Genomic DNA, 12,066 nt, shown 5'->3' on the forward strand with positions numbered 1-12,066 from the left:
AACCACCACTTGCCTCTGATTACTCTGATGTTGATTATTTGATTGAAATTGATAATGCTCCTTATTTTCATACAGCACTATGTAGATAGGTTACTCTGGAATACATTGCCTTTATAATTTTTTTTCAAAAGAGCATACTATTCAGTGACATGAATCTTGAATCATGCATGGTTATTTGTTTAAGAATGGAAAGAAAGCTATTTGAAAGGAAGCTTGAGATGTGACGTACTCTGAAAGAATAAAAATGAAATAGGCTGAAGGAACAGACCAAAGAGGCAATCAAGAATGAAGAAGAAGCAACAAAGGCAGAGGGGAAAGATCCTGGGCATCTTTGAACTGAGCAAGAACAGTACTATGGAGTGGGATGAGCCCTAGATCTGAAGTCATGAGACTTGGCTTCTAATTTTAGCTCAAAAACTGGCTGTGCAGTTTTGAGCAAGCTATTTTGTATCTCTAGACCCCAAATTTCCCATTTGTAAATTGGTGATGGAGTGAGTAGACTGAGTAACTTTTAAAGGTAACTTCCAGCTCTAGATTTCTGAGATTTGAAAGAAATTTGAAACAAATAGGAAATGCATGTAAACATTCTAGAAGAAAAATAGGTAAAGGACAATTGTCCCAATAGCAATTATATGGTTGACTTGGAGAACGAAGGCAATGGCTATGCTATATAGGAGGATAGATAGTCAAGTTTCTTGACCAGTAAGTATGTCTTAATATTTGAACAGAAGGTATCAATATCTAGGATATACTCAGCATTCTGGGAAGTGAGAAGAGAAAGGGAATCTGTTAATCTGTTTTCAGCTCTGTTCCTTGAAACAATCCTTTGGAAAGTTGGGAGACTGGACTTTGCTCTGTTTTTACTTTTCTCTAACAATGTCAAGTCCAGCTGCTCTACATATAGTGATAAGTTGGAAATCCAATGATTTTTCCCATTAATGTGTTTTCCTTTGTGTGAAATTTGTTCACATTCATCCTTTGAGTCAATGTAGCTCTCTGCATCCAATTTGCCTTTCACAGCCAAATACCATTGGTAATCTCCATATTGTGGTTGTCATCCAATTGTGACATGCCAAGAAAAACATAAGAATCTTGAAGGTTGCCACCGTTGGTCAACACACATTTATTTCTTCCTTAGGTAGAAAATGCTGAAGGTTGACCTGATATACCTCTCGGCTGTCTTTATGACTGTATTCACTTATCTTCTTTACTCACTGATAGAAAGCTGATTCAATAGTCATGTGACAAGCAGATTCTGAAAATAAACTTTCATATTAACTCGGTGGGTGAATTAATAATACTACGTTTACAAAACTAAAATACCTTTCATGTGGTCACATTGTGACTGCAATGGTAAATCTAGGATCATTTATTTGGTTTTCATGATTACACAGTAGGAAAAGGTCCATTATTTAAAGAAGGGAATGGATATAACTTTTTTCTTAAAGAGCAAACTCCCCTGTTATAGTAAAAAAAAAAAACCTTAAGGTTGATTTTGCAAAATTTATTATAAATAAGTTAACTAGAGAAGTACTGTCAAGATGAAGGGAATCTATGAAAATAGATCTTCGTTCAGATATTCCAGAGGGTGTTCTAGTGCATAATTTCAGCCATTAGGAAACTAATGTCTACAATCCCAAACCTCAGAAATAGAGAAAAGAGAGGGATGGGTAGCTTCCCAGTGTCCAAATTCCATTATTAGAAAAGAAATTGCGAGGCAGAGTCAAGATGGTGGAGTGAAAATGACTTGCTTGAGCTCTCCCCCAAACCCCTCCAAATACCTATAAAAATGGCTTTAAACAAATTCTAAAGCAGCAGAACCTACAAAAACAGAGTGAAACAAATTTCCAACCCAAGACAACCTGGATGATTGATCAGAAAGGTATATCGTGGTGGGCTGGCAGAGGTGCGCGGTTCGGTATGGGCATGAAGGCTGCAGCGAGCCTGGAGCAGGCTTCAGAGAACTGAATGTGGCAGAGGCAGCTGTGGTGGTTTCTAGACCTCTCAACCCATGAACGCCAAAGACAACTTAGAAGGTCAGTGGGAAAAGTCTGTTTCTGCAGTGAGAGAGAAGCTAGGTCTCAGCCTCAGTTCCCAAGCGCGGCTCTGGGGTGGCGGCTGCTTCCTGAACTCTGGGCACATAGATGAGGGGGAATTGACTGGCTGATCAGAGGGGGTTTGCAGGGATCTCTTTGCCAGTACTGAGGCAGAAATCTCTTGCTTTGCCTGTGCTTGGATGTGAGTCACAGTTCTGAGGGGCAGTCCTGGGGCAAGGTGGAGTGCTGGCATGGTGGAGCTTGTAGTGGTGATGCAGACAAAATCCTCCTCACAGTTCCAAGACAGAAAAGAGTGTTTGTGGTCACTCATAGACCAGCACACAGGCCGAGAAAGGAGTAAACACCTCGCCCCTTATCATACCATCTTGGTAGAACTGAAAATTTACAGGTCCCTACAAGTATCTCTGAAAACAGCTATACAAACCCCTGAAGCTTGGGACAGTACATTCTCCACATTGGAAGCAGACTCTTACCTTGACAAAGAGTTTAAAACTCAAGTAACTGGCTGGGATCATGAGCAAGCAGCACAAAAAGAGTCAGACTATATTATCTTACTTTGGTAACAAAGAAGATCAAAGCATACAACCGGAAGAAGACAACAAAGTCAAAGCGCCTACATCCAAAGCCTCCAAGAAAAATATGAATCAATCCCAGGACACGAAAGAGCTCAAAAGGGATTTTGGGAAGCAAGTAAGACAAGTAAAGGAAAAACTGGGAAGCGAAATGAGGGTGATGCAAGAAAATCAAGTCAACAGTGTGCTAAAGGAGACCCCAAATGGCAAAAGAGGTCCAAAAAGCCAATAAGGAGAAAAATGCCCTAAAAAACAAAACTGGCCAAATGGAAAAGGAAGTCCAAAAGCTAACTGAAGAAAAAACTTCCTTAAAAATTAGAATAGAGCAATTGGAAGCTAGTGACTTTATGAGAAATCAAGACACTGTAACAAATCCAAAAGAATGAAAAATTAGAAAACAATGTGAAATATCTCATTGGAAAAACAACTGACCTGGAAAATAGATCCAGGAGAGAGAATTTAAAAATTATTGGACTATCTGAAAGCCATGATCAAAAAAAGAGCCTAGACATCATCTTTCAAGAAATTATCAAGGAAAACTGCCCTGATATTTTAGAACCAGAGGGCAAAATAGAAATTGAAAGAATCCACAATCTCCTCCTGAAAGAGATCCCCAAAGGAAAACTCTTAGGAATATTGTAGCCAAATTCCAGAGTTCCCAGGTCAAGGAGAAAATATTACAAGCAGCCAGAAAGAAACAATTCAAGTATTGTGGAAACACAATCAGGATAACACAAGATTTAGCAGCTTCTACATTAAGGGACCAGAGGGCATGGAATATAATATTCTGGAGGGCAAAGGAGATAGGATTACAACCAAGAATCACCTACCCAGCAAAACTGAGTATAATCCTTCAGGGGAAAAAATGGTCATTCAGTGAAATAGAGGACTTTCAAGCATTCTTGATGAAAAGACCAGAGCTGAATAGAAAATTTGACTTTCAAATACAAGACTCAAGTGGAACATGAAGAGGTAAACAGGAAAGAGAAATCATAAGAGACTTATTAAGGTTGAACTGTTTACATTCCTGCATGGAAAGATGATATTTATAACTCATGAGACCTTTGTCAGTATTAGGGTAGTTGGAGGGAAAAAATTATATGTATGTATATAGATATATAGATAGATAGATAGATAGATAGATAGATAGATAGAGATAGATAGATAGATAGATAGAGGGCACAGGGTGAGTTGAAGATAAAGGGGTCATATCTGGAGAATGAAATTAAGGGATGAAAGAGTATTATACTGGGAGAAAGAGAAAGCGAGAGGTAGAACGGGGTAAATTATCTCACAAAAAAACAGAAAAGAAAAGGTTCTTATGGTGGAGGGGAAACAGGGGAAGGTGAGAGGGAATGAATGAATCTTATTCTCATAGGATTTAGCTTAAGGAGGGAATAACATACATACTCAGTTGAGTATGGAAATCTGTCTTACCCTACAGGAAAATAGGTGGAGAAGGGGACAAGAGAGCAGGGGAATGATAGAGAGGAGGGCAGATTGGGAAAAGGGTAATCAGAAGCAAATACTTCTGAGGAGGGACAGGGTCAAAAGAAAGAATAGAATAAATGGGAAGGTGGGATAGGATTAAGGGAAATAGAGTTAGTTTTTCACAACATGACTACTATGGACGTGTTTCACATAACTGCACACGTATAATCTATATTGAGTTGCTTGCCTTTTCAATGAGGGTGGGTGAGGAGGGAGGAAGGGAAAAAATTTGGAACCCAAAGTTTTAAAAACACATGTTTAAAAAAATGTTTTCACATACAACTGGGAAATAAGAAATGCAGGAAATGAGGTACAGAAATCTATCCTCCCCTACAGGAAAGTAGAAGGGGAAGGGGATAAGAGAAGGGGGGAGAGATAGAATGGAGGAGAGACAAGGGGAAGGGATATTCAGAATACATGCCATCTTGGGGTGGGGGAAGGGGTGAGATGGAGTGAAAATTTGGAACTCAAAATCTTGTGGAAGTAAATGTTGAAAACTAAAAATAAATTTAAAGTCTAAAAAAAACCAAAAAAAAAGAAAAAAAAAGAAAGAAAAGAAATTGCATTGTCTTGTCAAATAAAGGTTACGGTGATTATTTGGAGCAGTAAGGAAGTGGCCAACACCCAATAAGGCCTTTGGACTACTGGAGAAATTTGCTACAGCTGTTTATCTCATCATGAGACCAGCTGCTGACACTCAAGAGTATCTCAGGACTGATCCAAAGAGCACTTCCTGAGTGACTGACAGGTTGCTGGTGGTGACAGTTCAGGGCCACCAATTTCCCTTGATATCTTTGCAGTATTTGCATACTTATTGGGTGAAGGGGTGGTTCAGGAAAGGCTTAAAAGATGGCTAGAAATTATTTTTGTCATTTTTACTTGTGTTTGTGGTATATTCCTGAGGTTTTGGAGTGAAGGGGGTGGGAATGGGAATTGTAGTAGCTATCACCTAAAAGTGATTCAGAGGGAAATATTTTATCAGTATATATTCAAGACAGCTACAAACTATATATTTGGTAAATAAAACATAAAACAACATCAGTAGTAGTGACATCTGGTGGCTAGCTGATAATGTTAGCGTTTTCCTAATTCCTTAGAGATATGTATATGTATGCATATTCAGTAGTGCAAAACATTTTCTTTCCAGAAAATAGGAAAAAATCCGACAGCTAATAAGTTTGCAGAAAGCTAGTTTCTCATCTCAACACAAAGATTTGTCAGCATAACATTTCATTTATCCAAGATTCTTAGATAATAAAGTTTGCAAATAAGTGATTCTTTCCCCAGGTAAGTAAAACTGTCTCCTTCCTTAAGCATTAAAACTTTTATTTGAACCCTTTTAGGAAGAAATCTTTCTAACACACTTCTCTTCTCTGTAGCATTATACTGAAGATCATTGAACCTCTGCTCCCTGACTCTGCATCATCATAGGATTTATGGTTAGAAAGACCTTCAATCTAGTTTAGCCCCAACATTTTACAGATGAGGACACTGAGGCCTAGAGAAGTCAGGTGATTTGTTCCAAGGTCATATAGTAAGGTCTTTAAATAGAGTGAGTTAAAGCCAAAGAATCTCCTTGGGTAGTCAGAGCTCCTCACCAACAAGGACAAAGTGTGACTTCGGATAGAAGACTGCTGTCAGAGCAAATGAGGGGATCACTGGGTGACTCAAAGCTGCGTTTAACTCTGGAAACACTAGTCTTTTTACTCCACTGCACTTTGATTGTTCAGTTGTTTCAGTTATGTCCAACTCTCCTCATTTGGAGTTTCCTTGGCAAAGATACTGGAGTGGTCTGCCATTTCCTTCACCAGGTCATTTTACAGCTCATTTTTTCATTTGAGAAACTGAGGCAAACAGGGTTGTTAAGTGACTCGCCCAGGGTCACACAGCTAGTAAGTTTCTGAGTCACATTTGAACTCAGGAAGATGAATACTCCTGACCTCAGGCCAAGCACTCTTTCCAGTCTGCCACCTAGCTGCCCCAAATATACCACAATGCTTCACTCTAAATCTCCTTTGTTATTCTGTAGTCAGTCTGCCCTCTGGTTCTACTATATCTGTGCAGTTTTCCTTGATAATTTCTTGAAATAAAATGTCAAGGCTCTTTTATTTTCTTCATGACTTTCAGGTAGGCCAATAATTCTGAAATTATCTCTCTGTGATTTATGTTCCTGGTCAATTGTTTTCAAAATAGAGATATTTTACATTATCTTCTATTTTTTAGCCTTTTGACATTGTTTTATTTTTTGGTGTCTCATGGAGTTATTAGTTTCCTCTTGTCTAATTTTAATGTGCAAGGAATAATTTTCTCAAGTATGTTTTGCACCTCTTCTACCAAGATGTTAATTCCCTTTTTATAATTTTCTTGCATAACTCTCATTCCCCATTTTTCCTTTACCACCCTTATTTGATTTTTAAAATCATAATTTTGCTCTTTTAAAAATCTTTTTTTTTTAGTTCCTCTAGGAATTCTGTTGGGCTTGTGTCTAATCTATGTTTTTCTTTGCAGCTTAGTAGATGTTTTCAAGTCCTGTCTTCTTTTGAGTTTGTGTCTTGAGCTTCCCTGTCACCATAGTAGATTTTTATGGTCAAGTTCTTTTTCCATTGTTTGCTCATTTTTTTTTCCAGTCTACTTCTTGACTTTGCACTTTATGCAAAGTGCATAGTAGAATTGGTTCTGCACAGCCTGGGGGTGGGAGTGGGGATGACCGGCCTGAGTTTCTGATATCCTTCTGCAATATTCACAGCTTATTTTGGGGGCCTGTAAGTTTTTGGTGCTTCCAAAGTGGTGAGATCCAGAAGAGGTTTGGTCAATGCCCTCCTGCTCTGTATTCTGGTCCTTACCCAGGTAAGGTTCCCTTATCTCTTGTGACCACAACCTCTCCTCTCCACCCAGAAACTATGAAATGAGTAAGAGAGTGGCCAAATGACACCCAATCCTACACCTGGTGCTGGTAAAGGGGATCCCTGGAACCTCTTTTTAAGCAGTCAGTCCCTTCCATCCCTGGGTGCTACTCACCACCACCACTGCTGCTACTCTATAGCCCACTGCCAGTGCTATTTCCATCTCACCCCACTCCCAACCAGCCCCCGCCCCAGTGTCCACTGATTTCTTTCTTAAGCTGCCCTGGGCTAGAAAAATAACTCCATGACTTTTTGTTGGCTTTCTTGCTCAGAATTCATTTTATGTTTTCTGCGGTCATTTTGTAGAAAGAGATTTTTGCAGAGGTTTGGTAGTTGCTACCTTTCACTCTGCCATCTTGACTCCACTCCATTATTATGGACATCTACCCAAAACCTGAACAACATGATGCTAGAAATAATACAAGAAAACTGATGAGAATTTCTAAACATAGAAAACAAAGTGAGAGAATCCATAGATTGCCTTTAGGAAAAAAAAAATCTCATGTTGCAAACTCCCAGAACATAGTAATTAAATTTAACAGTTCCAATGACAACAAATTCTGCAAGTGACCAGGAGAAAGATCTTCAAACATAAGAAAACAAACATGAAAAAGAGGCTTTTAATAACACCAGACTTTTCTGTCCCCACCAGAAACCAAGGAATCAAGTAATGTGTTCCAAAGGGCAAAGGAGCTCAAGACAGAGGCCAGGTTAACACACCCTGTAAATCTGAGCCCAACCAATAATACAAAAGATAAACATTTATTGAAAAAAAAGAGAGGTATTTGAAGCATTCCTAAAACAAAACCAAGCCTAAGGAAACCATTTGCTTTTCAAACAGCAAAAGAAATACAAAAAGGTAAACAAACGTAGCAAGGAGGGCAGGGCAATAACAAAAACACAACAGAGAGACAGTTAAGATATGTCTTTCCTTAAGTACAGTCTAAAAGTGAAAGCATAAGTCAGGTAGAAGAGATGGTGGGCAAACAGCCTGGATTAAACCTCCCAGCATCCTGCCTGCAGGTAAATTAATGGTTTGTGTTGGGGCTAAGTTGAAGAGTGGGAGGGTACATAAAAGGTTGTGAGGGGGAAGAAGATAGAGGGGAATATCTGATGTATCCTAATCAAGGCAAAGGATAACATGGAAGGAAAATAACTCCTGTTGTCTTTCAGGAAAAAGGGGTCCTACTAGAGAATGGGTGAGGAGCCAGAGAGGTATTGAAAGAAGGGGAAAGAAAGGGAGAAAATCTTGTTTCAGAGATAGAATGGGCCACCAATGGAGAGTGCCTCCATGGAATAGAAAGATAATCTATATGAAGATGGGGAGTGTGCAACGTGTATTTCCTACAAGGATCTGGAGCTTAGAGAGACAACTCATCCTGAATCAGGAGATGAGGAATTGGGGTTTCTGGTGGCAACTGAAACCCAGAAGAGTGAGTGCGCATGGAACCAAAGAGGAGATTCATGGCAAATGGGGGCGAATGATCATGAATAAGGCAAAAAGTACTAATGAGCTGCACAATTAGGGACATAGAAAAATTCTTAACAGTAGGCAATACTTCCATCCTCTCACCTGCAGGAATTGGTATTCTTAAGAGTGAAAAACACAAGTAAAAGGAAACCAGATCTGTAAGGCAATAACATAGCAACTGTTAGAAGAGGGAACCTAAAATCTTAGATGCTTCGATTCCATAAGGAGCCCAGAGAATAAAAATGTAGTAAATAAGTATAAGGGACATGAATGAAAGCATACAAGTCTAGAAGAGACAGAATGATAATACAAATAATGAAGAAAAATGGGGAAAGAATATCTTTTCAGAGAAAGGCACAGAGAATAAAATTTATAAAGAAACAAAGCACAATGAAGGGCATGAGAAGGGAAATTTTACCTTGACTAATTAACTGAGGGGGGGGGAAAGAATAAGATAAAAGGAAAAAAGAACCGATAAATTAAGCAAAACTCCAGATCTAGGGAAAAGAGTAACAAAGGTGGCAGGGTTAGGGTAGAGGGAGATTTGAGAGTGATGGGTAGAAAGCTGGTGGGAATAAATTTACCTTAGGGTAGATTAATCTAAAATAACTGAAGGGACAAAATACCTTTTTTACAGATCCTAATTAAGGAAGCCCCGCTTTATCCCCCTCCCCAATAATATTAGAGATAAATGGAGAAAAGTACAAAATCTAAATCCTGTAACTTCAAATGTGAATGGATTAAACAATCCAATAAAATTAAAAAAAAATAGGGGCAGCTAGGTGGCACAGAGGATAGAGCAACAGCCCTGAAGTTAGGAGGACCTGAGTTCAAATTTGGCCTCAGACCAAACACTTGACACTTACTAGCTGTGTGACCCTGGGCAAGTCACTTAACCCCAATTGCTTAAAAAATAAAAATAAAATTAAAAAATAGTGACAGATTGGATAAGTCAGTCGACTGGCTTTTATTAAGTACTTATGTGCCAGGCACTGTGCTAAGCACTGGAAATACAACTATAAATAGAAAGGCAATCCTTGCCCTCAAAGAATTTATGTTCTGATGGGGAAAAGCCACACACACACACACACACACACACACCTGGGGCAAGGAGAGGCAAAGGCACAACACATAAAAGGAAGTTGAAAAGAAGTCTTGGGGATCCCCCTTAAAATGGAGGTTCTGGGAGGAGCCATCCAATCAGAGGGAGGGGCCTATATGAGAAGAGGCTATTTCCAGTGCCTGATAGCCTTCAGATGCAGAACTGGGACGTGGTTGAGAAAGTCTGGAGCACAGCCTGGCTGCAGGAGATGTGGCTAGATAAGAAAACAAAACCCCACCATCTGTTGTTTACAAAGGAACACACCTAAAAATCAAAGAGAATAAAAATGAGAGGCCAGACAAAATTGACTATGCACCACATGAATCTTAAAAAGCAAGCGTTGCAATCACTCTATCAAACAAAGCAAAAAAAAAAATTCACATCATAAAAAGAGAAACAGAAAAATATGTAATACTGAAAGGGACGACAGAAGACAAACCAATATCAATGTTAAGCTTATATGATTCAAGGACATCTTACCTACCTTTTCAGACTTATTTCCTATTACTTCCTTTAATAAACTCTGCTTCAGTGAAACTGGACTACTCACTTAGAACAATTTATGTGCTTACCACAGAGATCACTTGGATGGTGATAGGCCTTATTCAATTTAATCAAAAGATGTACCACTCTAGGGAATGAGTACACATATATGGGGGAAAGACAGAATTCATAGACGATGCTAAGGTTTTGAACTTGTGTGGAAAGAATAAAGGTGCCATTAACCAATATAGGAAGTTAGGGTGAAGGGCAGATTGGGGAGGGGGGGGAGATAGTTTAGCCATGTTGCATTTGAGTTGGACCTAGTGCTCCAGAGAGGTGATATAGATTTGGAAGTCATCCATACCCAAAGACTGCCCAACTCTATAATCATTGATCTAAAGCTAAATGGGCCTGCAAAGGCCATCTAGTCTAATCTTCTTATTTCATTAATGAGGACACTGAGGCCCAGAGAGAATATGACTTACCCAAGGTCACATAGATAGATACTAGACCTCAAAAGTAAAAGATTTGAATCCAGGTCCTTTGACCTGTCAGTGCTCTTTCCATTGTACCAGTCCAATTCCTTCATTTCACAAATAAGGAAGTGAATGAAGGTCTGAGAGATGAAGTATTTTGCTCAAGGTCTCACAGACATTAATCAATAGAACTGGGATTTGAACCCTTCAAATCCAGCATGTTTTCCATTGTTGGGCCCTAGAGGCAGGACTGGGATCAAGGATAAGTTAGATGGTCACATAGGGCAGAAAATACAAGTGGATGCAGCCAGAAATTCTCTTCATAAATATATGTATTTTCAAAGATCTCCAGTGGACCATAATGCACATTTTAGTTTTCAAATCTTGATGAACACTTTCTTTTAGATTTGTTTGAGGGACATCTATGTTTAGGATTTGGGAAGAGATGAAAGAACCAGCAAAGGGGAAAATGGGGAGAGCAATCATTCAAAAGACTTCTATGTATCTTCAGTTCTGCTCAGTGTATGTTCCTCCCATTCCCATCACTGAAATTGTGTATATTTCCTGCACATACTTATCTGCAAACATGCTGTATCTTCCAGTGGAAAGAAAATTCCTTGAGATTAGGGATGATCTCATGTTTGCATTTGTGTCCCCATCCCAATGCCTGGCACATAGTAGGTATTTAACAAATGCTCAGTGATTGATGTAGAAGGTGAATAATGAGAGAGAAATCAAGGAAAGAGCTTAAAGAAGGAAGAAGTACCTGGAAGTGTCAAATGTTGAGGTGGTCAAAGAGAATGAGGGTTAAGGAAAGACTATTGTATTTTGGTAATCAGTACAAGGTCATCAATGACCTTGGATAAGTTTTGGTGGTGTAATGGAATTGGAAATCAGATTGAAAGAGGATGAGGTAGTGAAGCCAATGACAGTGGACTTTAATTTTTCTAGAAAATTCACAGTTTAGGTGAAGGGTTAAATAGGCCAATAGTTTGAGGTGCAGAGTAGAAGAGAGGACCTTCCTTCCTTCCTTCCTTCCTTCCTTCCTTCCTTCCTTCCTTCCTTCCTTCCTTCCTTCCTTCCTTCCTTCCTTCCTTCCTTTCTCTCTCTCTCTCTCTCTCTCTCTCTCTTCCTTCCTTCCTCTCTCTCTCTTTCTTTTTCTCTCTTTCTCTTTCTTCTTTTTCTTTCTTTCTTTTCTTTCTTTCTTTCTTTCTTCTTTCTTCTTCTTCTTTCTTTCTTTCTTCTTTCTTTCTTTCTTTCTTTCTTTCTTTCTTCCTCCTTCCTTCCTTCCTTCCTTCCTTCCTTCCTTCCTTCCTTCCTTCCTTTCTTTCTTTCTTTCTTTCTCTTTCTCTCTTTCTTCCTCTCTCTTCCTCTCTCTTTCTCTCCCTCCCTCTCCCCTCCCTCCCTCTCTATCCCTCTCTCTCCCCCTCTCCTTCTCCCTCTCCCTCTTCCTTTCCCCCTCCCTCCTTCCTTCTCTCCCTCCCCCTCCCTTCTTATTTCCTTTCCTTCCT

General features: G+C 39.3%; 1 protein-coding gene across 2 annotated transcripts in view; it reads left to right on the forward strand.

The window, feature by feature from the left end:
• The first annotated feature begins 7,947 nt into the window (after positions 1-7,947).
• The window catches only part of SLC13A1 (solute carrier family 13 member 1), a 110,746-nt gene continuing 106,627 nt past the window's right edge, over positions 7,948-12,066 (forward strand). The window contains exon 1 of one of the 2 annotated variants that reach the window (XM_020966356.2): positions 7,948-8,046. In XM_020966356.2, the coding sequence (XP_020822015.1) occupies positions 7,999-8,046 (48 nt within the window). In that variant the 5' untranslated portion in view covers positions 7,948-7,998. The remainder of the gene's footprint in view (positions 8,047-12,066) is intronic. The other variant, XM_020966357.2, reaches the window with a different exon arrangement.

The sequence above is a fragment of the Phascolarctos cinereus genome, unplaced genomic scaffold (assembly GCF_003287225.1).
Source record: "Phascolarctos cinereus isolate Bilbo 61053 unplaced genomic scaffold, phaCin_HiC Scaffold_1;HRSCAF=81, whole genome shotgun sequence".
Taxonomy (NCBI): Eukaryota; Metazoa; Chordata; class Mammalia; order Diprotodontia; family Phascolarctidae; genus Phascolarctos; species Phascolarctos cinereus.